Source organism: Giraffa tippelskirchi, chromosome 8 (genome assembly GCF_054371585.1).
Source record: "Giraffa tippelskirchi isolate mGirTip1 chromosome 8, T2T-mGirTip1v1.2.pri, whole genome shotgun sequence".
Lineage (NCBI taxonomy): Eukaryota > Metazoa > Chordata > Mammalia > Artiodactyla > Giraffidae > Giraffa > Giraffa tippelskirchi.
In genome coordinates, this window is record NC_137282.1 from 104,804,246 (window position 1) to 104,831,146 (window position 26,901).

A 26,901-nucleotide genomic window follows, 5' to 3' on the forward strand; every position below is an offset into this window, starting at 1 on the left:
CATGGCTCAGTTTCATTGAGATAGACAAGGCTGTCGTCCGTGTGATCAGATTAGCTAGTTTTCTGTAATTTTAGTTTCAGTGTGTCTGCCCTCTGATGCCCTCTCGCAACACTTACTGTCTTACTTGGGTTTCTCTTACCTTGGACGTGGGGTATCTCTTCACGGCTGCTCCAGGAAAGTGCAGCCATTGCTCCTTACCTTGGACAACGGGTATCTACTCACGATGGCCCCTCCTGACCTTGAATGTGGAGTAACTCCTCTCGGCCCTCCTGTGCCCACGCAGCCCCTGCTCCTTGGGCCCGGGGTAACTCCTCTCGCTGCTGCCCCCGGCCCTCGGCCCAGCCTAGCTAAACTCTGTCTAGGCTTAACCATTAAATATTAATTTATCAGATGTTTCTGTGCTTTGCTTTATCCCTGCTCCTCCTTTCCTTAAATACAGTCCACCATCATCTTTCAGTTATACCTGCACTGTCCAAAACAGTAGTCACTGTGACTAGTCCAAATTGAGATGTGCTATCAGTGTAAAATACACACTAAATTTTATACACTTAGTATGAACAAAGATTGTAAAATCAATCAACAATTTTTATTATTGATTACACATTAAAATGACAGTATTTTGAATAAGTTTAAATTAAATATATTGTCAAAGTTAATCTCTTTTTTAGAAACATGTGGCTACCAGAAAATTGTATATTATCTATGGTTCTCATTTTTTATCTCATATTATTTTCTGTTGGGTAGTGTTGACTTAAGATTATTGAGATAGCTTCCTGACAGGTCTCTTCCTCCAGTGTTGCCACAGCCCGTAATCTTCTGTCACCCTAATTCCATTCAGAACCACACTAGAACTCAACTGATCCTTTAATCGTGTTATTGTCCAGTTTTATCTCCTCCCCTCACATCTTTATTCTCATTTCCCCAAATGAGTTCTGTGCTCCTGGAGCATTCTTCCTCCCTCTTCTTATCTGTTAATGTCTACTCATCCTCAACTAGGAGGGCTTTCTTTCAGGAATGCTTTCCTCATCACTCAAGATTTTGGTAAGCAAATACCTCCTTCTTTGTGTTTTCTTAGCGCCCTGTACCCTCTCTACCTAGTTCTTACATTGTATTGTAATTGATTTTGTTGTCTCTGTCCCTCCTCTCATATATTATAAGCTCTACAGAATCATTGAAGATGGTTTGGTCATCACTCTATACCTAGTGACTGTCACAGTGCTTTGCATATAGGAGGCACTTAGAAAATACTTGTTGAACAAGTAATTTTAGGTTTCAGAGAAAGAACATTTAACAGGCTATATTATAGAAATTATGCAAAGGAGTAGAATGAGTATCCAAAATGAAATAGATAATTGGAGTTAAGTATTTAGGGGATGGAGAGGCTCAATAAATACTTCTCAACCTCTTTCTGTCTTTGCTCTCAATAAAAGATGATTAGTTTTCTTACAGCACCTTTATTGAAATCTAAATCACGTACTGTACAGCTCACCTAAAGTGCATAGTTCTGAGGTTTTTAATATATTCATAGAACTGTACAACCATTGCCACAGTTAATTTTGAACTTTTTTAGGAGTGTGATTAGTTTTTTAGAAGCCTCTCAGATAATTTTATTTTACCTTTAAAAAATTATTTATGTATTTATTTAGGCACATGACATAACATGTGTGATCTTAGTTCCCCGACCAAGGATCAAACCCAGAACCCTGACCACTGCACTGCCGGAGAATTCCCCCTCCCAGATAATTTTTTTTAACTTTGTCTTTTATGTAACTAACTGTGTAGTTAAATTTAGTTGTGTTCTTTTTTTTTTTTTTCCCATGCCACACAGCTTGCATGATCTCAGTTCTCCAACCTGGGATTGAACCATAGCAGTGAAAGCCCAACATCCTAACTACATGGCCACCAGGGAAGTCCCTCCCAGATAATTTTGATATGTCCACCTAAGTAGACTTCCTTCCTTCTTCCAACCCACTCCTCATCTACTGAGAAATAACTGGGCTAAAAGTATGGCTGTGTCATTTTTATATCTATGGAATTACCCATTACTATTGAAGGATTTGGCATAAAAGAGTCAGAAGTAGTTGGATACTACTAGAAGGTCATTGTGTATTAGAAAAGGAGCTTGAATGAAGCAGGGCTTAATCTTTCTCAAAAGAAGGGGTGCTTATACTTGAAAGAGGAGTAATGATCTTGTAGCATTTGTAAGCTATCTCCACCTGCAGTGTGGGAGAAGAAGCAACTTGTGTCTGAGAAGGCTTCAGGCAAGTGCTGTCTTTGGGAAGGGAGTAGGTCTACCATTGCTGTTATCTGAGGAGGTCAAGAAAGTTCTCACTGATGATGTTTGAGACACAGGGCAATATCTTTACTGTGTAACAAGGAGAGGGGCACAGAGGAAATGTCTGAATGGGAGTAAGATTATAGGATGACATTAGGTAGTGGCACAGTTTTCACAAGAGTAAATCCAAAGACTTAACTGATGGAGTGGCAGGTTGAGGGGAGAATTGGGTAATTCCTGCTTGTCTGGAGTTAGCCAAGGCTTGGATTGGTAGAATGTTAGGTCAGTAGGCTAGCAAAAGTATTAGTTATTTGAAGAAGTAAATTGAGAGCACTTACTAGCCTAGTTAGGGGGAAAGTTGTAAGGAAAAATGAGATCTGAAATAGTTGGGGTTTCCAGCTCTGGCACTGAGTAACTTGGTGTTGCATTAATGGAGAAAGGAGACACAGGGGATAAGAGAGAAGAGAAAAGGTTACAGCCTAGTGTCTGTTTTCTGCTAAAATAAACCTGCACATAACTAGACCAAACCTCTTAACTTGTTTCTACAAAAGCATCTTCTCAAAGGGGAATGCTGGTAGGGGCAAAATAACATAAAATGAAGAGGCTTAGTTTTTGGTGTTGTTAAAATCACTCTGATAAGTAATTATTGGACTATGGATGTATTTAATATATGAGAACTTTTAAAACTGTACTGATAGTCAGTGATAATTGCAATACAGTATGAGTTTGCTTTGTATTAAAAGCTAAATTTTATTTTTTAGTTTTGTACAAGGTTTCAAATCAATGTTTAAAGTTTTATTATGTATATTAAAATTTTTTGTAACCTACACATTGATACTTAATAGAAAAAGTGGTGAGTACTTATTCAGAAGATTTGCTCTATATGTATTTGCTATAGGATTATTGAAAATTAAACATTTATTTTCTTTTCCTAGTCCAAACCCCTGATACCTCTTCAAAAAGAGACTGATTCCGAGACCCAGAAAATGGTGCTTACTAACTACATGTTCCCTCAGCAGCCAAGAACTGAGGATGGTAGGAATTTTAGAATCTCTTTTCCTTTTAAAAAAACAGATACTGATAAAGTATAGCAAAGATGTGAATTGAATTTTACGTCTCAGAGACTTTTACTGATTTCAAGAAAATTTGAGAATTGGTTAATGAAGTTCTCTGAAAATAGGAAAATAAGGCAGCATCTCAGAGTTATAGATAGTTGAATTTAGAGGTATATCTATACCATGTTATCTTAAATGATTCGTTTGATTTTGTTAGATTCATTTTAGTGTGGGGAGACTTCAACAGAAAAGTATGAGATAAGTTTGTAATATTCTGGGTCCTCTTAGAGTTCATATGTAAAGTATTTCACTGGGTATTATGAGAGCACTGTAACTAGTATACTCACAAGATTCAATCAGAAACTACATTTGGTATGGTCAGGCAGCTGGATTTCTTTTTAACTGCAAGAGAAGCATTTTCCTTTATCACAGTGTTTGAGAAATAAATGAGTCGGAAAACATAATGTACTTAAGGTGGAATTTTTAATACTTTGAGAGTAGACACTTCACATTTAATTCATTCTGTTTTTATTACCACACATGTGCCAGGCATTGTGTTAGATGTAAGTATTTAAGATCCTCGCCCCACCCCTGGCTGCTTCTTGAGGCATGTGGGGTGTTTGTTCCCCAACCAGGTATTGAACTCATGTCCCTTGCATTGCAAGCACAGAGTCTTTTAACGACTGGATCGCCAGGGGAGTCCCAGATCTAAGTATTTAAGATCTTAAATACTTTGCAGAAGCTCATGATGTGAAAAGGGGGATAATGATGGATAAATTTGAAAGATAAGGTGTGGTATCTTGAGCCTAGTTAGAAGAATCAGTCTTAAACAGGAAAAAGGGGAAGAATGGATCTATATAACAATAAATTTATAACTGAAGAAAACAGGATATTGGGGAGCAGTATCAGTCTGAGGGTTTTTATTGTATTTACTTTCTCAGTGAAGTCAAAGAGAAAATTGCCTCTATAGGTTGGGGGAAGGGCACCTGAGGTAAGTGGTGGTGATTTTGTGTGAGAGAGCAGGCTGACTTGGAATGAATTCCTGAGCAGTGTTGAAGATGGAACAAAGCGTAGAGAATACCATAAATTTGTAGTGATACTAAACCACAAGGTTATATCATTTTTCTCTGAATTCCAGGGCAAAGAAGGTAGGTGATAGAAATACCATGTTACAGGATTGATTGGGTAGGTATGACTTAAGGAAAGGGGGAAAAAAGATGAGAGTGGTAGAAGTAGTATGTCATGAAATCTAAGGTGAATAGAGAAGGGAGTAAAAGAATGCTTTTACAGGAAGAAAAGGAAATGAGGTTAAGGAACTCAATACTTACCAGCAATAATAAGTGAATGATTTAGATGGACAAGTGGAGTAGTCAGGTATTACACAAGCTAAGGTCTTGAGGAGTACCATGATTTTGAATCACATGGATGAGATGCAGATGGACATTGAAATTGAGGACATCAAGAAATTATGAAATGTATTGTTGGAGTCATCACACATTGTCATCATTCAGGATTTTGGCAGGTCTTAGGTAGATAGGGCTTCCCTGATAGCTCAGTTGGTAAAGAATCCGCCTGCAATGCAGGAGACCCCGGATCGATTCCTGGGTCAGGAAAATCACTGGAGAAGGGACAGGCTACCCACTGCAGTAATCTTGGACTTCCCTGGTACCTTATTTGGTAAAGAATCTGCCTGCAGTGTGGGAAACCTGGGTTCAATCCCTGGGTTTGGAAGATCCCCTGGAGAAGGGAGAAGCTACCCACTCCAGTATTCTGACCTAGAGAATTCCGTGGACTGTGTATAGTCCATGGGATCACAGAGAGTCAGATACAACTGAGCGACTTTCACATATGACATATAGGTAGAGAGAAACACGCTAGGCAAATGCTAGAATCCCGAATGAATATGCCAATGTGATCAGATCTAGTGGCCTCTAAAATGCAGAAAAAGTAATGTTACTACCTGATGCCCTGAATCTCAAAAGATGTGAGATTTATACTAAAGGATAGAAAGTATAGATGACCAGAAGTTGACAGGAGTGAGAGGAATGGTAAAAGTTACTTTCCTTGGGGTTCTGAAAAAATTCTGATGTAAAATTGCTTTGATATAATCTAAAACTCTTAGAGATCTTTGGGATAGGCTGATAATTGGGAGTCTTAACCCTCATCCCCACCTCTAGTACATAATGAACAGTATTGGAATTAGGAAGACTAGTTCTGAGTGCCAAACCTTGAATGAAATATTTATATAATTACCATGTTACTTTTTGTAGGGAATTGCACAAAGTCACACATCTGTAGTGCTTTATTAGATTCTGAATCCTTCTTGTGACAAAACAATCCCAAGATGGGAGGGGAAATCCTCTCTCTCAGTCCTGGAAGTAGACTTTGTTGGAAACTGCTTGGCTCTGCTTGCCTTTCCAAGCATACCACAGAAAATATGTCAGTAAAGTCTCCCAGGAATTTGAGCCTCGTTGCACAAACAAACACTGTAATTCATTTAATATTAAGCAACAACACAAAGCAAGTAAAAATTTTTGAACTGAATAATTAAAACAAAGAAAAAGGTAAATAAAGCTTTATTCCTGTTGTTAGTATTTGGTTTCATGGTATTCTTCCTGTGGATATGAGCTTAAAGAAGGGTAAGAAGCCCAAAAGAAGGACTAACAATAAATGATAATTATGCTGGTTTTGTGGAAATAATCAAACTGACTGTATTTGGGGTTTCAGTTTTTCTGTTAGCTAAAAAGGTGCTTTTAATCTCTTGTTGTTTTCTTTTAATGGCAGAAAATAAGTTGTGATTTTATTTTTTTTATTGCACAAACTTCTATAAGGTGATATGTAATAGTTAAATGGATTAATTTTTGTTCTGGTTGCCTAATAGGAAGCAAAAAACTTTGACAGCTGTTAAGGCTTTAATATTGTATCAGATAGCAAGATATGTAAGTGTTGAGTTTGTTAAATTTCAAATTTTCCCTAGTTTTGATATAAAGAATATTTTGCAATCACTTTGTTTACATAGTCAAACTATGTATTATGTTTAATGCAAGTAGGGGCCATCAGGGTGGTCATTTTTTTACCAAAATATTTTCTTCTTTCTATGTTAACTCCCCTCCTCTAGTATATAATAAACAATATTGGAATTTATATTTCTGAATGCCAAAACTTGGATGAAATGATTTGTGTGTTACTGTGTTATTTTTTATAGGGAACTACACACAAGTATGTATCTGTAGTGTCTTAATTGTTGTATTCTCTTCAGGAATCTTTCTCATAAAAAAACAAGACAAATGAGCTTTAAAGAAAAAAAAGATGTGTGATTGCTATTGTGAAGAAATGTTAGAAATACAGCCTAGTTGTTAGTGTAGCATTTATAGCTGCTGACACTGACCAGTCTTATTTATTGTAATGAACATATCTCATAAAATTATGAGCAAGTAATAGTTTTTCATAATTATAGTAAAATATAGTGGGGTTTTGTTTGTTTTTGTTTTTCTCTAGTTATGTTTATATCAGATAATGAAAGTTTTAATCCTTCATTGTGGGAGGAGCAGAGGAAACAGCGAGCTCAAGTGGCATTTGAATGTGATGAAGACAAAGATGAAAGGGAGGCACCTCCCAGAGTGAGTCTATTCTTTATTCCTTCAAATTTTAAACAAGTCTCCTGATATTTATTGGGTGCATGTATGCTAAATCACTTCAGTCATGTCTGACTCTGTGACCCCGTGGACCATAAGCTTGCCAGGCTCCTCTGTCCATGGGGTTCTCCAGGCAAGAATACTGGAGTGGGTTGCCATGTCCTCCTCCAGGGGATCCTCTCAACCCCATGTCTCTTACTGTCTCCTGCATTGGCAGGTGGGTTCTTTACCACTACCACCACCTGGGAAGCCTGCATTTATTAGGTACTATATAGCTCATCTGTGCTATTGTCAGGGATACAAAGAAGTATATGTTTCATTCCTTACCCTCAAGGCATTTGAAATTTTATTGATCCAGTACATTTATGATGTGAAAGTATTTGAGAACAATATAAAATTGTGTGAATAAAAACCAAATTTCACAGTGTACATAAATATAAGAGAAAAATAGATTATTGTTTCCCCCTTTCCTTTCTTTAATGATTTCTTTATATATTAAAGGGATGAACAACTCTTTGAGGTGAACATTTTGTTTCTTTATGAGACTGTGTTATAGTAATAGAAGCAGCAAATAAACATTTCCAAGTTAGTTATGGATGTGATTATTTTTCTCTTGTATAATAAAGCTGGCTGAATTCTAGAAAATGATGATTAGGCTGATCTTAGAAGTGTTTGGTTTCTGGCACATAAGTCATCATAATGTAGGAATTTTATGTCTGTTTGCATAATTATCTAGCTGGAAAACATGTATCTGTTTCAAAGCCAAGTGACAGTATTGGCAATATCCATGCCATATATCTCCAAATGGAATATATTTAAGTCTACTAAAAAAAGCTTTTAAAACATTGAAATCTGTAACTGGAGTTTGTTTTTTTTTTTTTTTTTTACTATCAATAAAACCATGCATTTATTGATCTAAAATGCTTTCAAAGGCCTGTCATCTGTCTTCACAGTTACCTTATGAGCTAGATATGTAGTATAATTAAGATGGACTATAGATTAAATTTTGAGATTGATGTTAGAAATATTTATCTGTAGATAACTAATAAGAACCTTCTGTATAGCACAGGAACCTCTACTCAATACTCTGTAATGACCTATATGGAAAATCTAAAAAAGAGTACGTATATGTATAGGTGTAACTGATTCAGTTTGGTCTACAACAGAAAATAACACAACACTGTAAATCAACTATACTCCAATAAAAATTTTTTAAAAAGAAATACCTGTACTTTGAATTGTGAGATAATTTAAAATTATCTCTTATTTTATTTCTTTAGGAGGGAAATTTGAAGAGATATCCAACACCATACCCGGATGAGCTTAAGAATATGGTCAAAACTGTTCAAACCATTGTACATAGATTAAAAGATGAAGAGACTAATGAAGACTCTGGAAAAGATTTGAAACCACATGAAGATCAGCAAGTTGTAAATAATGATGTGGGTGTGAAAGTTAGAAAGCTCAATTTAAAAGCATTGACTAAAGTCTATTTCCAGTTCTTCAAAATTTTTAAATGATAATTGATATAATGATCCTTTTTGTATACACCAAAATACACTCCCAGACTTGGGGAGTATTCTCAGATTGTTATTGTTGTTCAGTTATCTCCGACTCTTTGCAACCCCATGGACGGCAGCACGCCAGGCTTCAGTGTCCTTCACTATCTCTCAGAGTTTGCTCAGACTCATGTCCATTGAGGCAGCGATGCCATCTAACCATCTCATCCTCTACTGCCCCTATCTCCTCCTGCCATCAATCTTTCCCCGCATCAGGGTCTTTTCCAGTGAATCGGTTCTTCACATCAGGTGACCAGAGTTCTCAGATACCTGAACTAAAAGCTGTCATAGTGAGCAAACTCAAATGCTATTATTACCACTTCAGCTGTGGTTACAGACTGTCCAGATGGGCAGGAGAGTGTCAGCATAGCTTTTGAACTAACATTGCCTGAATGAAGAATAAGATAATGAATGTCAGGAAGTTCATGGTTACAGAAATACTTTTTCCCCTGGTAATAGTGATCCATTCTACCCAATTTTAATTTTAAATGTAATTACTGTGACAGATCATTGACATTTCCTTAGGATGTTTCCAAAACCTACACAAATCCCTAAATTGTGTGTTCCTTTAATGAAATTTCCCCTCTGCACCTTGTATCACAGAAACAGAAGTTTTATCCTGTCACCGAAGTTACTATACATTCCACAATGAGCAGGAAAAAATCGAGCCTTCCTGAGTTTGCACATGCCAAGTGACTCACTCATAAATACTAGCTTTGCACCTTCTAGGATGAAACACAGCCTTAGCTAAATTGTAAAGTTTAATGTGGCTCATGGACCTTTGCAACTGCCTGTTCCCACAGTGAGCAGCGTTTTCTGTCTCAGTGCTACAGATTTCCGTGTTTAAAACTTCTTCAGTTTACCCAGAATAGGAAGATGCTGTTAAATTTTTATCTGAACTTTAATATCGTAATAGGTGTAAAGAATGTGAGTTCTTTGTCTTTTCTTTTGCTTAGACTTCTGAAAGTACCACTCCAGTAAGAAGCAAAGCTGATGAAAGAGAAAAGTATATGATAGGAAACTCTATACAGAAGACCAATGAACCTGAAGCTGAGGTCAGTTCTGGAAATCCGCCAGTGACTGCAAATGTGAAAGCCTCTGAGAACTTGAAGCATATTGTTAATCATGATGATGTTTTTGAGGTATGGCTTTATGATTATTCTGGAGTAATGTTAAATGATAAGAATTTAACATTTCATTGTTGCTAACTAAAGGTAGGGGAAGCCTGATACCAATAGCAGAAAATAGCTAATGCAATTTTGCCATTGAGAAATTTCACAATATTTGTTTTACCACTCGTTTATCACTTAAGCTTCAATCCTGGAGTACAGAGGTTATAAAAATTTTTACTATGTAAATTAGATTGTGGCAGTTCTAATTCTGTAAAATTTATAATAGCAATTGCTTTAATCTCGGTAACTTAAAAATGAAAAAGTTGCTGTTGGTTTACCAAATAATAAGTCAGTTATTTGACCTATTTAAGCATTTATCATTGATTATGAAGTATTTTTTTCTTGAATATCTGAGACTTTTTAAAGAGATTTTTCCCTTGGATCAATAAAAACTTTTTTTTTTTAAGCAGCTTTATTGAGGTATAACTCATATACTGTACAACTCACTCATTTAAGTAAAGTGTGCAGTTCGGTGGCTTTTAGTGTACTAAAAGTTGTGCAACCCTCACAAACACTTTTAGAACATTTTTATTACCCTAAAAGAAAGCCCGTACTTCTTAGTTGTCTCCCTACAACTTCTATATCCTTCTCCGCAGTCCTAAGCAACTAGTAGTCTTCGGCCTCTAGATTTGGCTGTTCTTGGCGTTTCATATAAATGTAATCATATAGTATGTGGTCTTTGTAACTGTTTCTTTCATTCAACATAATGTCATCAAGATTATTCATATTGTAGCCCGTATCAGTACTTCATCCGTTTTTTTTTAACGTCTGTGTATTTCATTGTCATTGTCCATTATGAACATTTGAGTTATTTCCACATTTTGTCTCTAATGATGAATGAAGTTCCTTTGAACATTTGTATACAAGTTTTTGTGTGGATATATATTTTGTTTCCTCTTGGGTATAGTTTATACCCAAGAGAAAAGAAAATACATCCTCTTTCCTCTAGAGTTGAATTGCTAAGGTTGTATGGTAGCTCTATGTTTAACTGTTTGAGAAACTGCCAGCTTTCCAAAAGTGATGGAACCATTCTACATTCCCCTCATACATTGCTGGAGGTATTAAGTTTTACAGAAATTTAGAAAGAGGTATTTTTTGGCTATAAAGAACCACAGATGCTTTAAGGTGAAGGAAACGTTTAACTTGAATTTTGAAGTATTTCAGCTAACAGAGATAGGAGAATTGAATGAAATGTGAAAAGAATGATGAGAGCAAAAGAACGGCATTTAGAAAATGTAGGAAAGAGCATTGGTCAGACCATCTGACCAAATATATCAGGAGATATAGTTAATGAAATAAAATTAGTAGAGTTGATTATTTCCTGATAGCTATGCTGAGAAGTCTAGACTTAATGTTCTATACTGTAGTCTTTGGGGAGCCACTGAAGATTTTTTAGCAGAATTATCTACATTAAACATAATCATTGTTAACTTCTCTGGTGGCCCAGTGGTTAAGACTCCATGCTTCTAGTGCAAGGGACACAGGTTTGCTCGTTGGTCGGGGAACTAAGATCCCACATGCTGTGGGGCATGGTCAAAATAAATAAATAAAAATTTTTAATTAAGAAAATAAACATAAGCATTGGAAAAAATGCAGTAGCTGGGGGAAAGAGTAAGAAAAGAAAGAATATGAACAAACTGCAGGAAGATTAATTAACATGAGCAAAGGAAACAGGAACGTGGTAGGAGATTTATGAGACTGTAGTTCACAGAAGCCCAGGTGTAATATGATTTCATGAAGAAGAAAGTCTCGTCAGCAGTTTAAATGCTGCAGATATCAAAAGGCTGAGACAGACCTCCTTGTCCTGTTATCTCATTCTTTGTATTCATTGTACCAGTCAAGTTCTGTTAATAGTAATAAAATTTCTGTCCAGTTCTTTTTTTCTTTTCTGTACTAGCTATTACTGCCATTGCAGGACAGATGTTCAGGACTGTTGCTATACCTAGTTTTCTTTCTGCCAGTCTCTTTCCGTAAACCTTTAATACCAGAGTTGCTATTTTAAAAGATAATCTGCCTTGTGAGTTTCTAGCTTGGCAACTTTCATTAATGACCAGCTTGTAATTGAGTTCAGACTCAGAGCGTAACCTTTTACTATGCAATCCAGTCTGCCTTTTCTGTCTCTCCTGTCCCCTTTCCTAAATTCCAGCTTCATGGAGCTGACTTGCCATACATTTTCTTATTTCCATGTTTTCCTCTACTCAGAATGTTATTTACCTCTTAACTCACCCTTGAAGACTAAACCCAATTTACATTTCTCTCCCTTAACTACTTAACAGTCTAACTCCATTGTAGTACAGTCTGGAACAGGGTTGGCAGACTATGGCCTGTTGCCCCAAGCTGGCCCACTGCCTATTTTTATATGGCTTGCAAGCTAAGAACAGCTTTATATTACTGAACATTGAATAAAGGTCAAAAGAAAAAGCATATTTTGTGAAATATGAAGAATTAGATGACATTTAGTTTCACTGGCACGCAGCCATGGTAGTTTGCTTGCATATTGTCTGTGGCTACTTTTATGCTACAGCAGCAGAATTGGTTGGTTGAAACAGAATGTGTGGCTTTCAAAGTATAAAATATTTACTGTCTGGCCTTTTTATTGAAATAGTTTTCTGATTTCAGTTCATATTTTGTTATGACACTTAAAGCGCTTAGAAATCTTAGTATTTTTAATAGAATACTGTTGTAAGACCTTTTATTTATTTTCATTATATTAGCTAAAAATAATTTAAACTGCAGAAGATCTGATTTTATGTCTGTTATATACAATGTTAAAATCTTTCTATTAATACTTGTTGACAACAGAGTCTCTTTGTGTGTGCTAATAGCACTCGATGGTAAATTGCCTGGGACAATTGCCAAATATCAGAGAAAAAAATCATGGAGAATAATAAAAGATCCTGTCTTCAAATTGGGCAGAAATTGCCATTAACTTATCTTGGTGGAAGAGCATCTCAGTCCTTCTGATCCTTGAAGGAGTGAATTTAAGAATTAAGAATAGACTTTTTGTTAGAGCATCTTCACTAAACTGAGTGTTTCACCGGCAGGGATTGTGCTTTACTCATTTTTGTTTTTCTGGCACTTGATACAGTACCAGGTACATACTAATCATTAATACAGTTGAATTAAGGACTACACAGAAAATTATATCTTAGACACTGTGGTGTAGTGTTAATAATTTCCATGGTTTTATTGCCTTGTCTTGAAAAATTTAAGTCACATATTAGTTTTATTCAGTTACCGTAAAAAGGTTTTATGCCTGTGTCAAGTATTTTCTGTTTGAAGTTCATATAACTTAATATTTATTCATTTAAAGAAACCAAAATTTATTTTTGTGAATATTTTTCTCTTTTTTCTTTAAATTAGGAATCTGAAGAGCTTTCTTCTGATGAAGAGATGAAAATGGCAGAGATGCGACCACCGTTAATTGAAACCTCTATTAACCAGCCCAAAGTGGTAGCACTTAGTAGTAACAAAAAAGGTTAGATGTCGAAAGAAAGCTCACTAAGAATAGAAATGGACTGAATAAAATTTATAAATTTTTTTTTCAAATAAAAAATTTCACTAAATGTTACTATGTTATTTAAAATACTTTTCAGAAGCAGTTTTTAAAATATGTCTTGGTAAAAGGTCTATTCCTTATCTCTCGTTCTTAAACAAAAATCTTAATGGATCTCTTCCTTCATTCATGCAAGTTTACGTACATGACATGGACTTTTTAGGCAGATAAGCCTAGATTACGATTCCATCTCTACCACTTATTTGCTGTATGATCTTTGAGCTCCTTGATTTTGTCCATGTGTATACATCTAACTGGGCTTCCCAGATGGCGCTAGTAGTTAAGAACCCACCTGCCAATGCAGGAGACATAAGAGATGTGGGTTTGATCCCTGGGTTGGGAAGATCCTCTAGAGGAGGACACAGCAACCCACTCCAGTATTTTTGTCTGGGGAATCCCATGGGCAGAGGAGCCTGGCGGGCTACAGTCCATAGGGCTGCAGAGAGTCAGACATGACTGAAGTGACTTAGCACGCATACATCTAACTAGACATACAATGAAGCTAATGAAAGATTTTGAGAATTTCAAATATATTGGGTTAGTGTACTCAGATCTAGCATAGTACCTTATGTATAACAGATGCTTGTTATTTTATCTGTTAAGGAACTTTTTTTTTAACACACCCCTCTCACCCCCACCTAACATAGAATCTCAGACTCTTAGAAATGAAAGACAACTCGAAGAGTAGCTATCCTTTCCTTTTATGCTTCCCTCCCTCTTCTCCACCAAATGTCTGAAAATGTCTACATTATCTCCACCAAAGATTCATCCAGCCTGTACCTTTATGGCACTGATGAAACTTACTGGCAAGGTGGCCCTTTGAAGGATGGCTTGGGGTTTCATAATAATGGTACTGATATTTGTTACTAATTGTTACTTACTATGCTAAATTGTTTACATATTATTATCCAATTGTCACAGTTACCCCATGAGAAGGAAGTAGAATATAAAGAGGAGCAAACTTAAGTGCTGTGTAGGTTAACAGTGTCTTAAAAATTGAGATTCTCAGACCCAAACACCTTAAAGCAGAAGTTACAGAGCCCAATGTGCTACCATGCCTGTAGGGTTGTAAACATACTAAGTTATTATCTTTTTATCACTACTTTTAAAAAATGGTACTTTTTATTACTACCTGCCTATAGTGGAATATGAATATTATCTATTTGTTTATATAGTTGTTGCAAACCCATCTCATGTATTGAGAGTTCACTATTCATATACAGTTCTTTGAAATGATGTTAGAAAGGGGAAAGCTGACCTTGTGAAAATTTCTGGATTTGTTTGGTGTTTCTTTTTTGGTTGACTATGCTGCTCATTTTTATTATCAGAATAGGTGAAAACAATTCCATACATGTATGAAGTCATTTATACCCCATATAATAAGTTTACTGAGGTTATGAACTATAGTATGTATTTCTTACTGTTACAACTTTTTAAAACTAAATTCATGGAAAAGTATATTCACTAAAATGGCCTAAAATGGCCTTAAAAACATTATGTGATAACATTTGTGTCAGTAGTTTAAATCAGATTCTGGGTAACTCTATCATTGTTCATATTAAAAAAAAAAAACTATAGGTATCACTAAAAACTAACTGAAGGTATCACTATTTTTAAATTCTTGAATCTTTGTATGTATTAGGACTGAATTTTCTGATGTGAGCCTCTGGTTATCTTCTATCCATATAAATCCTTATCTTATATATTGAACCAAGACAATATAAATGCTATTTGTCATTACTGGAAATTCAATGTGGCTGTATCAGTAGCTTAATTTTTTTCTTACAGATGATACAAAGGATACAGATTCTTTATCAGATGAAGTTACACACAATAGCAATCAGAATAACAGCAACTGTTCTTCTCCATCTCGGATGTCTGATTCAGTTTCTCTTAATACTGATAGCAGTCAAGATACCTCCCTCTGCTCTCCAGTGAAACAAACTCATATTGGTATTAATTCCAAAATCAGGTTTGTGACCATCTTAACAAGACAATTTATTTGTACAATACATAGAGATGGCAAGGCAAATAAATACGTACTATTTATATTATCTTATTAAATATATATTTATTAAAACATAAAAGACTTTGCAAATTAATATTATAGAAGTGGTTCAGACAGTATATAATTTCTTCCCCAGTTTATTTACTAATTATAATTACTTAGCTTTTATACATTTCCCTGGATTGGGAAGATCCGCTGGCGGAGGGCATGGCAACCCGCTTCAGTAGTCTTGCCTGGAGATTCCCCATGAATTGGACGAACCTGGCAGGCTACAGTCCATGAGGTCACAAAGAGTCGGACACGACTTGAGTGACTAAGCACAGCACATACATTTTCATCTTAGTCTTTTAAATTGGAGAGAAAAGACTTAAAATATATTTTAATTCTCTTCATTAAAAGGTTGAACAGTTTTATAATATTTTTTAATATAGCCTGTTTAGAATAATTCAAGTTAAAGGGTTATGCTTGCTAGAAGGATTTGGATTATTGCTGAATCCAAAGCTTATTGTATGGATATTGTTAACTGATTTTTAGAGTTATATAGTACTTAAATTCTGGGTATATTTAAGTCAAATTTTTCTGTATATTGATTTGCATTACTTTAAAAGGAAGATGAATTTTATGTTTCACATTGAGTTTAACTCTTACGTAGTTGTATTAATACCCTTCCTCTGAATTTGAGGCTAAAATCTAGTGTGGTAAAATATTACTTTTATAACCTCTTGGATGTTAAAATAATGGTTAATTTGTTGAGAAGTAAAATTTGATATAGTTGGCAAGTAGTTCAGTATTTTCTAAATCATGTGTTTTGTAATGAAATAAAGGCTAAGAATGGGATATAGCCATACCTTCTTTGGTTGTATTTCTAATAATATTTCCTGTTATCTAATCAGAAGATCAGTATTAAAAAATATTTGTTGAAATGTAACTTGCATATTTACACAAAAGGACACAAATATGTTTTCATATTATCAAGTAGAAATAAAATATCTTCTATAATTTTGGAATAGCATGTTTTATAAATATTTGCCAAACACAATGTAGTCACTTAAGAGAATAATTAGATTTAGTTTCTCTTTTGATCTTCATACTTTGTAGATCTTTGAGTGATTGTTTAGTTCTTTGTGTAAGTTCCTTATATACATTTATATCTAATAATACCTACTTAATATAATTGATCAATACTGTGAGGTTTTGAATTATTCATAAAAATATTCTGTGCTCTTACTCAGCAATTTGACTTATTGACCTTATCTCCATGTATGTGCCTATCTTTCAAGCATTTCATATTTGAGAACATTCATGAAAAGGTGCAGCAGTAAAAGAGAATTATTTCATTACAAAATATGCACATTTTTCTTCACTGTTTAGCTCTATTAAACTGTATTGTGATACAGTGATTATGATAGTGGCAATAATTAATCTTATCTGTGCATTTTGATTAGTATGTTTTACTTGTCTCCATTTAATATAAATCTGTATTATTCAACTGTTACAATAATATTTTAAAATTACATGCTTGATACTAAATGTCTTTTATCTGTGACTCCCATCAACACTCTTATCTCTGTGTATCTACACAGTAGCTAGTTGTTAATGTTCCCCATGACTAAAAACTGGGCTTTATGATGTTTGTGATAAAAGTATTTTTCTTTTAGGCAAGAAGATGAAAATTTTAACAGTCTTTTACAAAATGGAGATATTTTAAATCATTCAACAGAGGAAAAAATCAAGGTTCCTGATAAAAAAGATTTTAACTTACCTGAGTATGATTTGAATATTGAAGAGAGATTAGTTCTTATTGAAAAAGGTGTTGACTCAACAGCCACATCTGATGAATCTCACAAATTAGACCATATCAATATGAATCTAAATGAACTTGTAACTAATGATACATTTCAACCCGAGATAGTGGAAAGATCAAAGACACAAGATACAGTGCTTGGAATGGGCTTTTTAAGCAGTAATGCTAAAGGAGAAGCTGAGCACTTGGAAAACGGAAACAAGTTTCCTAATGTTGAATGCATAAATAAGGTAAATGGACATTCTGAGGAAACTCCACAGTCTCCTAGGAGGACCGAACCACATGGCACTGATTCTTCTGTTGATGTGGGTCATTCCAAAAGCACTGAAGATCTCTCCCCTCAGAAAAGTGGACCAATTGGATCTGTTGTGAAATCTCATAGCATAACTAATATGGAAACTGGAGGGCTAAAAATCTATGACATTCTGAGTGATAATGGACCTCAGCAGCCAAGTGCCACAGTTAAAGTAACATCTACTATTGATGGAAAAAATATAGTCAGGAGCAAGTCAGCTACGCTTTTATATGATCAACCATTGCAAGTATTTACTGGTTCTTCTTCATCTTCTGATTTAATGTCAGGTGCAAAGGCAGTTTTCAAGTTTGATTCAAATCATAATCCTGAAGAACCAAATACAATAAGAGGCCCCACTACAAGCGGCCCACAGTCTATGCCTCAGATGTATGGTCCTCCGCAGTATAATATTCAGTACAGTAGCAGTGCTGCAGTCAAGGACACTTTGTGGCACTCCAAACAAAATCCCCAAGTAGATCCTGTCAATTTTCCCTCACAGCGCTTTCCTAGGTCAGAGAGTACAGAAAGTCACAATTATGCTAAACATTCTGCCAATATGAATTTCTCTAATCATAACAATGTTCGAGCTAATACTGCGTATCATTTACACCAGAGACTTGGTCCAGGAAGACATGGGGACATGTGGGCCATCTCACCAAATGACCGACTCATTCCAGGAGCGACTCGAACTACAATTCAGCGACAGAGTAGTGTGTCCTCAACAGCCTCTGTAAATCTTGGTGAGCCAGGTTCCACGAGGCGGACCCAAGTTCCTGAAGGAGATTATTTGTCATACAGAGAGTTACATTCAGTGGGACGAACTCCTCCAATGATGTCAGGATCACAGAGACCCCTTTCTGCACGAACCTACAGCGTTGATGGTCCAAATGCCTCAAGGCCTCAGAGTGCTCGACCCTCTGTTAGTGAGATACCAGAGAGAACTATGTCAGTTAGTGATTTCAGTTATTCACGGACTAGCCCTTCAAAAAGACCAAATACAAGGGTTGGTTCCGAGCATTCGTTATTAGATCCTCCAGGAAAAAGTAAAGTTCCTCATGATTGGCGAGAACAAGTACTACGACACATTGAGGCCAAAAAATTAGAAAAGGTAATTAAACATGAATTTTTCGTTTGCCTCTTTATGAATTTACTAATTTTCCTTTAAAATTTTTGGCATACTTTGTTTTTTAAACAAGATGAACTAAGATACTCTGAATTATTGAATACATACGTATTATATTCTAGAAGTTTTTCCTTGGTAGTGAGATTAGAGGTCCAAGTTGAGACTTACCCAGACTCAAAATAGTTGCAATAGTGATATGAACTTCTTTCCTGTTACTCCTTAATGTTTTCTAATGGGCTTACATTCATTTGTGTATCTTAGATTGTGTCACACATACTACAAATAATACATGTATACACATGTTTACCTCTGTTCAGTATTTTCTGACTTCCTGCTCATCTATTAATAATTAATTATGTGAATATGTGTATAAAAACAGCAATTTATTATATAGTTAACTGAATAACAAGAAATGTATTGTAAATATATATCTTTCACCTAAGATTTTTGTCCCAGTTCATGTTGTATAACTAACACTATCACTGACTCAGATGGCTTCTGGCATGGCATTTACTATTGACTCTCCTATATTGCATTTCTGGCCTGTTTGAACTCAGGTGTCTGTGGCTCTAATAATAGTTAGGAGATTGTTGTTAAGTAACTTAAGCTCATGTAGATGAGCTTTTATAACTTGATATGTAGATATTACTTTTTTGAAAGGAGATAAATTTTTAAAAAATTAACCTTAAAACTGATATATTAAGACAGTTCTGTGGCCCAAATATATAAGGCATATTCATTCTGCAAGATTCAGCTTCATGTCTCAGTGAATTTTACCCAAGAATTATTTCAGCTTTGTTTATTGATATAAGATATTTTTAAAGGGAGCTAAGTGTATACAACCTCCATAAATTCTTTAAGTCAGAATGTTTGGAAATCAGTGCCTAAAATAAGGATTAATACATTATATCAATTCACATTGAACCTTTGTTTGTAACAATTAGCTCTTTTAAATTCTGTAGCTTTAAATAGCTGAGCATCTGTAGCATTAGGCAACTTCATTGTCATATATCCATTTTGTTTCAGCTGTAATTCTGTTGAGGCTCTTGAATTTGTGTACTTTATTTGAGGAATTTGGAAGTTTATTAAGTAAAGGAGTAACATAGCTGTTTTATAAATAAACTTCTGGTGATGGTGTGAAACTGGATTTGAGGAGGAAGAAGCTATAGCCATAGCTATAGTTAAGTTGATTGAGTTATGAGACTGTCTGACAGTCCTGAGAATAAATAGAATGAGAAATGTATCAGTGGAGTTGCGACAAAAGAACAAATTCAAGAGGCAGTTCTGAGATAGACTTTATAAGGGTTTACTCTGATGGGAATATTCCTGTAATCATTCATTGAGGAAAATGGATTAAACTTGAGGTTGGTACCTTGAATAATTGTTTTTTGGGGAATGCCATTAACTAGATATTGATGAGGAATAGCAGGTTTGGAGGACGAGATGAGTTTGGTTATCTTGATATTGTTAGTTGACATCTCAGGTGGCTGTTCTCCCCTACTTTCCTGTCTGTCAGAGATTTGCCTGGACTTTAGTAATTAGGAAGCAAGGATTAGCCATCTCATTGTTCATTGTACTTTTCTGCTTTTTATGTTTAGAATTTCCTGTATGATTGCTTGGAGAATACATGGCAGTAGTTTCCCAGTTGTGCCCACTGGTAATTTAGAGATGAGAATTAACTCACTGAAATTAGGAAAAAGCTTTAGAGGACACAGGACAACATAATTTAGACCCCAGACTTAAAAGCATTGGCTGAAAATGGTGGAGGGTGATGGAAGATCTCTATTTGTTCCTCTGCATCTCCCCCTCTCTTCCTTAAGCATAATTCTTATGGCATGGTGGGCATTTGAAAAATTTCCTCAGGGGATTTCACAATGCCTGCCCTACAACTAGAGGAAAAGGTGCTGCTCTGCCCAGCTGGGAGTTTAATAGTAAAACAGAAAGTGATTACTTATTGAAGCTTACTTGGCTTTTTTAAGTAGTAACCCCTCCTTCCCAGCTTCCCCAACAAACTGTACCTGGAACACAAACACAGAAAATTATCTCACCTCAGAAATCTCAAGACTGACTTAATTAAACTTATCAACAGATATTGCAAAGGAATAAAAATTTGTAAAATTATTCCTAATGTCAGCATTTGCCAGTATTCCTTATTATATTAAAAACTGATAAGCACTGTATATGATTAACACAAAATGATAATTTCCATTTTCACTTGCTGTTATACAACTATTAGCATGTAGTAAACAATGTCCAGGACATATGTTCAGCACTTAATTGAACTTTTCACAATGTGTTGATGTGTTTTGATAGGGTTCAGTTTTACGTGGATGTCTCTGTACAGGCCTAAATTCAAAGCAGACCTGTTCCGAAGTTTAGCCTTCTTACTCAGTGAAATATTTACAAAAACCTCATATATGTTCAAAGATGACAGCAAAGACTTTGTTCCAAGATTAACATATTATTAAAAAGAGTCAATCAGACCACTCAAGTTAACATGTAAAACTGTGTTATAATGCATTAATGTGTGTTGTTTACATATTTCTTATGTGTGATTATGTGTATAATTTATTTTTACTTTCTAATCAGATATTTGGGGAACCTATGAATTGCCTCTGCCAAATCCTTATTCTTTGTGAAATGCCTATTCAGCTTTTTCCTTGATCTTGACTTCAGAATTCACAAAATAACTAAATTTGTTTGTTGTAGTTTATAGATTCTTTTCATTCTGAAATGTCATATTGTTTCTTTGTATAAGAGATCAACTTCATAATCTGGAGAAAGTAAATACTTCCTTAGAGTAACACAGAAATGCTTATTATGGCCATAACAAGCATTTGTGTATTTCTTACTAAGAAGCCATGTTCAAAATGAGGTTTCTCTTGGTTTGACCATCAGACCTTCATTGTTTAGGGACATGACTTAAAGCATCCACATGTGAAAGGACAGGAGTGATCTTCGGGAATAACCAAGCAAGAACAGGGAGAATCAGGCAGTGCTTTTATTGAAGTATATTGTTCAGGCAACTCTGGAATTGGCGATCAGGCATTTATGTAAACTCAGTCATAGAAGGTGCCTATCAGTGAAACTTGAAATAGCAGAGCCACTGCTGACTTCTAAAAATACAATCACCTTTAATATCTATTTGAATGGGAAAAGAGTTTTGCATGTATATTTTCTAGATTTATTGGAATTTTTTTCCTGATAATTGCAGAGCAGTAGGAGCCTTTTAAATATTATACCCTAAAAGTCTGTGTGTGTGTTAAACTTTTCTTTAAGACATTTTTTAAGTGTGGAAGGTAATTTTTATTAGAAATTACAAGAGCCAAGTATTTTTTTGCAAATATGCTTTGTGCTATATTGTGTATATTTAAAGTCTCCATTTACTTAATAAGACAATTAATTTCTATAGAATGAGCATTCTCTCTAGAAAACCATTTTGACTTAGAAATAACTGAGTGTTAGTAAAATTTGCCTTTACAAAGAAATTAGTTTGTGTTCTGTGTGTAACCATATACATACGAATACATCTGGATGTAACATCAATTCCTGTTTTCTGATGAACTTCTAATAAGATAGGTTTGGAGTAAAACGTAATAGCCTAAGAGCAGCTGTATGTTTGCACTTTCTTTCTTGGTGTTTAAACATGTAAATGGTTGAGTTTACATATAATTTATGTGTGTATACATATATGTTTTCATGTAAATATATGGTAAATAGTGCCAATTTCTTTCAGTGTCTCTGAAAATTCAGTGTTGCATGGTATTCTTGCGTGATCTGGGGGTTACTTGTATATATGTCTGTGTGTATAACATGTCTTGTGAATTTTGCATGCTACACTAATCTCTGTTAAATCTATCCCCTCTTTATTCAGAGCATGCTGTCAAGGTCCTTTAATTCCAATTTTACTGCTGTAAGCAACTTTCACTATGGCAGCTCTAGGGATCTGCATGGCAGCCAGGGCAGTCTCGCCTTGAGTGTTGCAGACGGAAGAGGTTCTGGTGGGCACACTTTTCGAGTGAGTACCTGCAGTAGATCAGTACTTCAGTACATAGATGAGAAAGAAGCCCACATTTCATGTAACCCAAATGTTATTGACCAGAGTGTTTGAATATCCACTTACATAACAAATCACCTGCCACAGGCATTAGTTTCTGCAAAAATCCCTGGGTCAATAATGTGTTAACAGTTTAGAAGATAAATCTGTACTGTGGGTTAAATACCTTGATTACCTCCCACTTCTTCCATGGCTTAGTTGTAAATCTCTGCAAAGCTGATTTAGGCTTTACCTCTTAAGTTTCTGTGGTCATAACTAAGGATGTTGTCAGCTCTTCTTTATATAAAACAGGGTGAGCAACAGGAGTTGAAGAGGTTTTTAAAAAATTCTTTGTCTTTGCAGTGCTCTCTCTTAAAATTAGCTTGCTTTCCCTAACTCAGAGTTTTAATGCTGTGCCATGCATAATACATAGAGGGGTTGTAGGAAAGAATAATTTTCACTTTAGTGACTGAGAGTTGGCAAATATATACCTGGAACTAAGTTGAATCATAATTTGCAGAATATGATTAAATGTGAGGCTGGAGAAATTGCATTAAGTACCAGTGAAAAGGCAAAACCCAAATCCCTTAACACCCACCTAATAATTTGTGAGAAGAAGGAAGGTTTATTCTTTTAATGAAAGTTAAGGGTAGGAGATAAGAAGGACAGAAAAGGAGAAAGAACAGAACAACTCTGGCCGTTATAAAATTTGTCTTTCCATGACAACTTGAGGTGGTAGCATGACCTCTAAGTAAATATTTCCTCTGCCCTTCTTCCATCCTGAAAACACCTTTCTCCCTTTGTAAAGCTTATTCTCTCCCACATAGTTTTATTTCCATACTGACCCTGCTTCTGGGTCCTTTGCTTTTTACTTGAGTGTCCCCTTTCTCACCACCCCCAATCCCCTACTACTTTTTGATACACTCCTGGCTTTAGTCTGTTGTTTTCTAGAATAGGAGCAGTATCCTGGGTTCACTTTGCTCTGCCTGGACCTCACTCGTCTTCCTGTTCTCTGTCACCTGCTGCCACTCGGTTTCTGTGTTACATGTTAGTGGCAGCAATCATTTTGTAACTTTAGCAGTTTGAAACAGAGAGAGAGGAGGTGATGGCTAGTAAGCCTTGCATTTCTGGTGCTCTTTCCAGCTGAAGCCATGGGGTTATTAACTCAGGGATAATCTTTATAGTCATCTAGAGCAATTGTTTTTTACAAATTCTTGATCAGTAATATCTTTTGCTTGTTATTATTAAAAAAATTCAGAGTCTGAGTCTGTTGCACTTTAACTTTTTCATCCGTAATGTACTTGTTCATTTAAAGATACAGTTGTACATTCACACTTGAGTTTAAACTTCAAGCTGCGAGTTAAGTTGATGATTACACATTTTTGAAAACACATCTCAAAAATGGAAAAGGAAAATAAAGTATTCACTGTATAAATACACAAAATCAGATCAAACTACATCTAAAAATACTAAGCCAGGAATTCCCTGGTGATCCTATGGTTAAGACTCCAGGGAACTAAGATCCACATGCTGTACAGCACGGCCAAAAGAAAAACAAAACACAAACAACCCACCAAGCCATAATTTGAACTAGTAACAACAGACTGCACATGATAGCTTTGTTGCAGATACGGCTCCTAAGACTAAATTACAAACACTTAGATTTGTATGTATCCTGTGGCATATAATAATGAAGTAGATTTCACATTATTTTTCAACATGATGATATATTGAGTTGGCCAGAAAGTTCATTTGGATTTTTACATAACACCTTTTGCAGTAGTTTGCTTTCTCTGTGTTGCCAGCCATAACACTTTTTTGAAGGTAACAATACTGCTATTTATCAGAATCTCTTTAGTTTTCTAAAATATAGCTAGGTGTGTTTAGAACTAAATTAAAGTGAAAAATAGGCACGTAAGACTGTATATTTATTGATATTGCTCATCATTAAGAAGTAAATCCTGGATGATACTATGCTGTTAAAAGAACAGCAGTTAATTTTTTTCTTTTGAACTAAAACTTTTTGCTGTACTCAACAGGAGTACATATATTTTAGTTGCTCTTAAAATTTGGGCCTCTTAATTTGGATTAATAACTAAATTTATTGCTGCAAATGTTAAAAGATAGGTATTACTGTAAATGAAATCATAAAAGCATCATAAAAAAATATCTTAACAATATATATTCAGGTGTACTTTTTACACATTATAAGAATAATTATTTTACCATGTAACCTTGAAAGACTGTTAAAGGTACTAATATTTTTTCTGGTTTTATTGAGATATAACTGACATATAACCTTGTTTTAGTGCAAGGTATACATGATGATGGTTTGATGCATGTTTGTATTGTACAGTGATTACCACAATAAATCTAGTTAACAACCCTTATAAAGGTGCAGTTATGATGGTAAGGTTTGATTTAGTTCTTCATCTTTCCATTGTCTAGCAGTATCTCCTCTTAAGTGTCATCACTGTTTTGGTTTCACATCTTAAAGATCATTATTTGTGTATTTTTTATTTCCCCCTCGTTTGAAGCATCCCCAGACACCTTGTCCAGGAGATCCTTGTCAAGATGATATATTCATTTCAGGACAGCAGAACTGCCCATCAGCTACACTTAGTCACAAAGATGTTCTTCCAGACAGCCTGATGAAAGTAGGTGCTCAGGGAATTAAGTAGTATCTGTGAGCTTACTGTGTTTTACAGCTTTTGAACTAGAAATATGTTTTAACACTGAAAATGCTTCCATGAGGACCTTGCCCTCTTGATTAGTAAGTTGTTTTTTTTTTAATAATTGAGAAATAAGATATAAAATTTCATTCTGCTGTTTCTTAGTTTATTCCATGATTTTGTCCACACTGAAGAATCATTTTGTTAATTTTGAATTTCTGTAGTATCATCTTGTCATTTGAATCAAAGGCTTTTTGGTGTTCCTGATAGTAAACTATTTGGAGAGTTAAAAATGAACCTATCTTAAGTTCGTCATTGGATGATGAAGGCATTTTAACAGATAATACTTCTAATGTAATTGGAAATCACCTTGAAAGACTTTTGTATATGATAAAATAGATGATGGTTGTAGTCTTATTACTTTTATAACTAAAGCATCACTCGTTTAGAGAGTTTACTTTTTCGTCACCAGTGCTGGATACGTAATTCTTTTCTTTAGTATTTTCCTCAGTTGTTCTTTTATCTTAACTAAGCCTGTATCCCTAGTATAATCAGATATAATTGTGAAGCACAGTTATATATTATATAAACTTTTGCATTGTTTCTTGAGAGTAGGAACCCAGCCATTTAAGTTTGTACATATTTATTTATTTTACCCTTTTTTTGTTGCTTTCTTTTAACTGAGCTCTCCTATCCAATTTCTTTTTAATACCCATTTTGTAGTTTCGGTTACTGAGTTTGTTTTATGTGTTTTATTCTCCTGAGTTATCTGCTAATCATAGTTTAGTATATTCCATGGCTATCTGTAACACTGATGTAGAATGTCAAGTATGCCCGAGTTCTATGTGTCAAGGAGTCTTAAGAATGGGTCAGAAGTAGTTATTGTCTGGAGTATTCTCCCTGGGACAAAGGTTTTGAATCTGCCCATAGGAATAAATTGTATTAGAATGGAGAAGAGCAAGTGCTGTCTACAGAGTGTGCAGAAAAAAATAGCTGCAATCTTATGGACAGAGGAGCCTGGCGGGCTGTAGTACGTGAGGTTGCAAAGAGGCAGACACAGCTGAACACACACACAGTATTTAAGTGCTCCTGGACAGATTAACTGCTTCAAGTCTAGTGACCAAGTGGGAAACAACCACAGTTGAAGAGAGAGAGACTATAGCACCTCTTCCTCCTCTCTAACCAATATAAGGTTTGTGATAGAGGCTTATCTTTGTGCCCTGTCATAAAACACCCAGACTTCATATTTTACTAAATTCTCAAGTATAATACAGTGAAAAAGATAACTTTCTGTTTAAGTAAAAATATTCTTCACCAAAACCAAACTTTGTATTCCTCAGCAAGGTGCACGTAAGAAGATAAATAGTTCTGAAATTGTTGTCATAATCTTTTCCCAAACTTTTCTACTTTGGGTAGTTTTAGGGAAAAGGGACTCAAATAATTTCCCTCACAGTTCTTCTGTAATTTCCTTGTGGGTTAATAGTTAACCGTGAAGTTTTAAATGATTGAATAGCTTAAATGTACTTATTTCCTCTTCTACACAAAAATCTCTTTATATGCATATATTTTTAATGTAAATATAACCTTTTATTTTTCAGATAGATTCCTCACACTGACAGAATAAGCTACTATCACTTTTCCCCAAAGGTTATTTTTAAGTCTAAAAGACAAGAATCTTTAAAACAAAGATAATTCTTTAACAGCAACAGAA

The 26,901-nt window shown here is 35.1% G+C and overlaps 1 protein-coding gene across 8 annotated transcripts in view; it reads left to right on the forward strand.

Annotated features, from left to right (window-relative positions):
• Positions 1 to 26,901, forward strand: part of LOC145516763 (erbin-like) — a 44,039-nt gene that overhangs the window by 9,694 nt on the left and 7,444 nt on the right. For 3 of the 8 annotated variants that reach the window (XM_081518381.1, XM_081518382.1, XM_081518383.1), the window contains exons 2-8: positions 3,211 to 3,310; positions 6,829 to 6,950; positions 8,246 to 8,407; positions 9,481 to 9,666; positions 13,060 to 13,174; positions 15,041 to 15,224; positions 16,919 to 18,467. In XM_081518381.1, coding sequence (XP_081374507.1) covers positions 3,211 to 3,310; positions 6,829 to 6,950; positions 8,246 to 8,407; positions 9,481 to 9,666; positions 13,060 to 13,174; positions 15,041 to 15,224; positions 16,919 to 18,467 — 2,418 coding nt within the window. Of the gene's footprint in view, positions 1 to 3,210; positions 3,311 to 6,828; positions 6,951 to 8,245; positions 8,420 to 9,480; positions 9,667 to 13,059; positions 13,175 to 15,040; positions 15,225 to 16,918; positions 18,468 to 22,356; positions 22,501 to 25,055; positions 25,176 to 26,901 lie in introns of all 8 variants that reach the window. The other 5 variants (XM_081518377.1, XM_081518378.1, XM_081518379.1 and 2 more) reach the window with 3 other exon arrangements.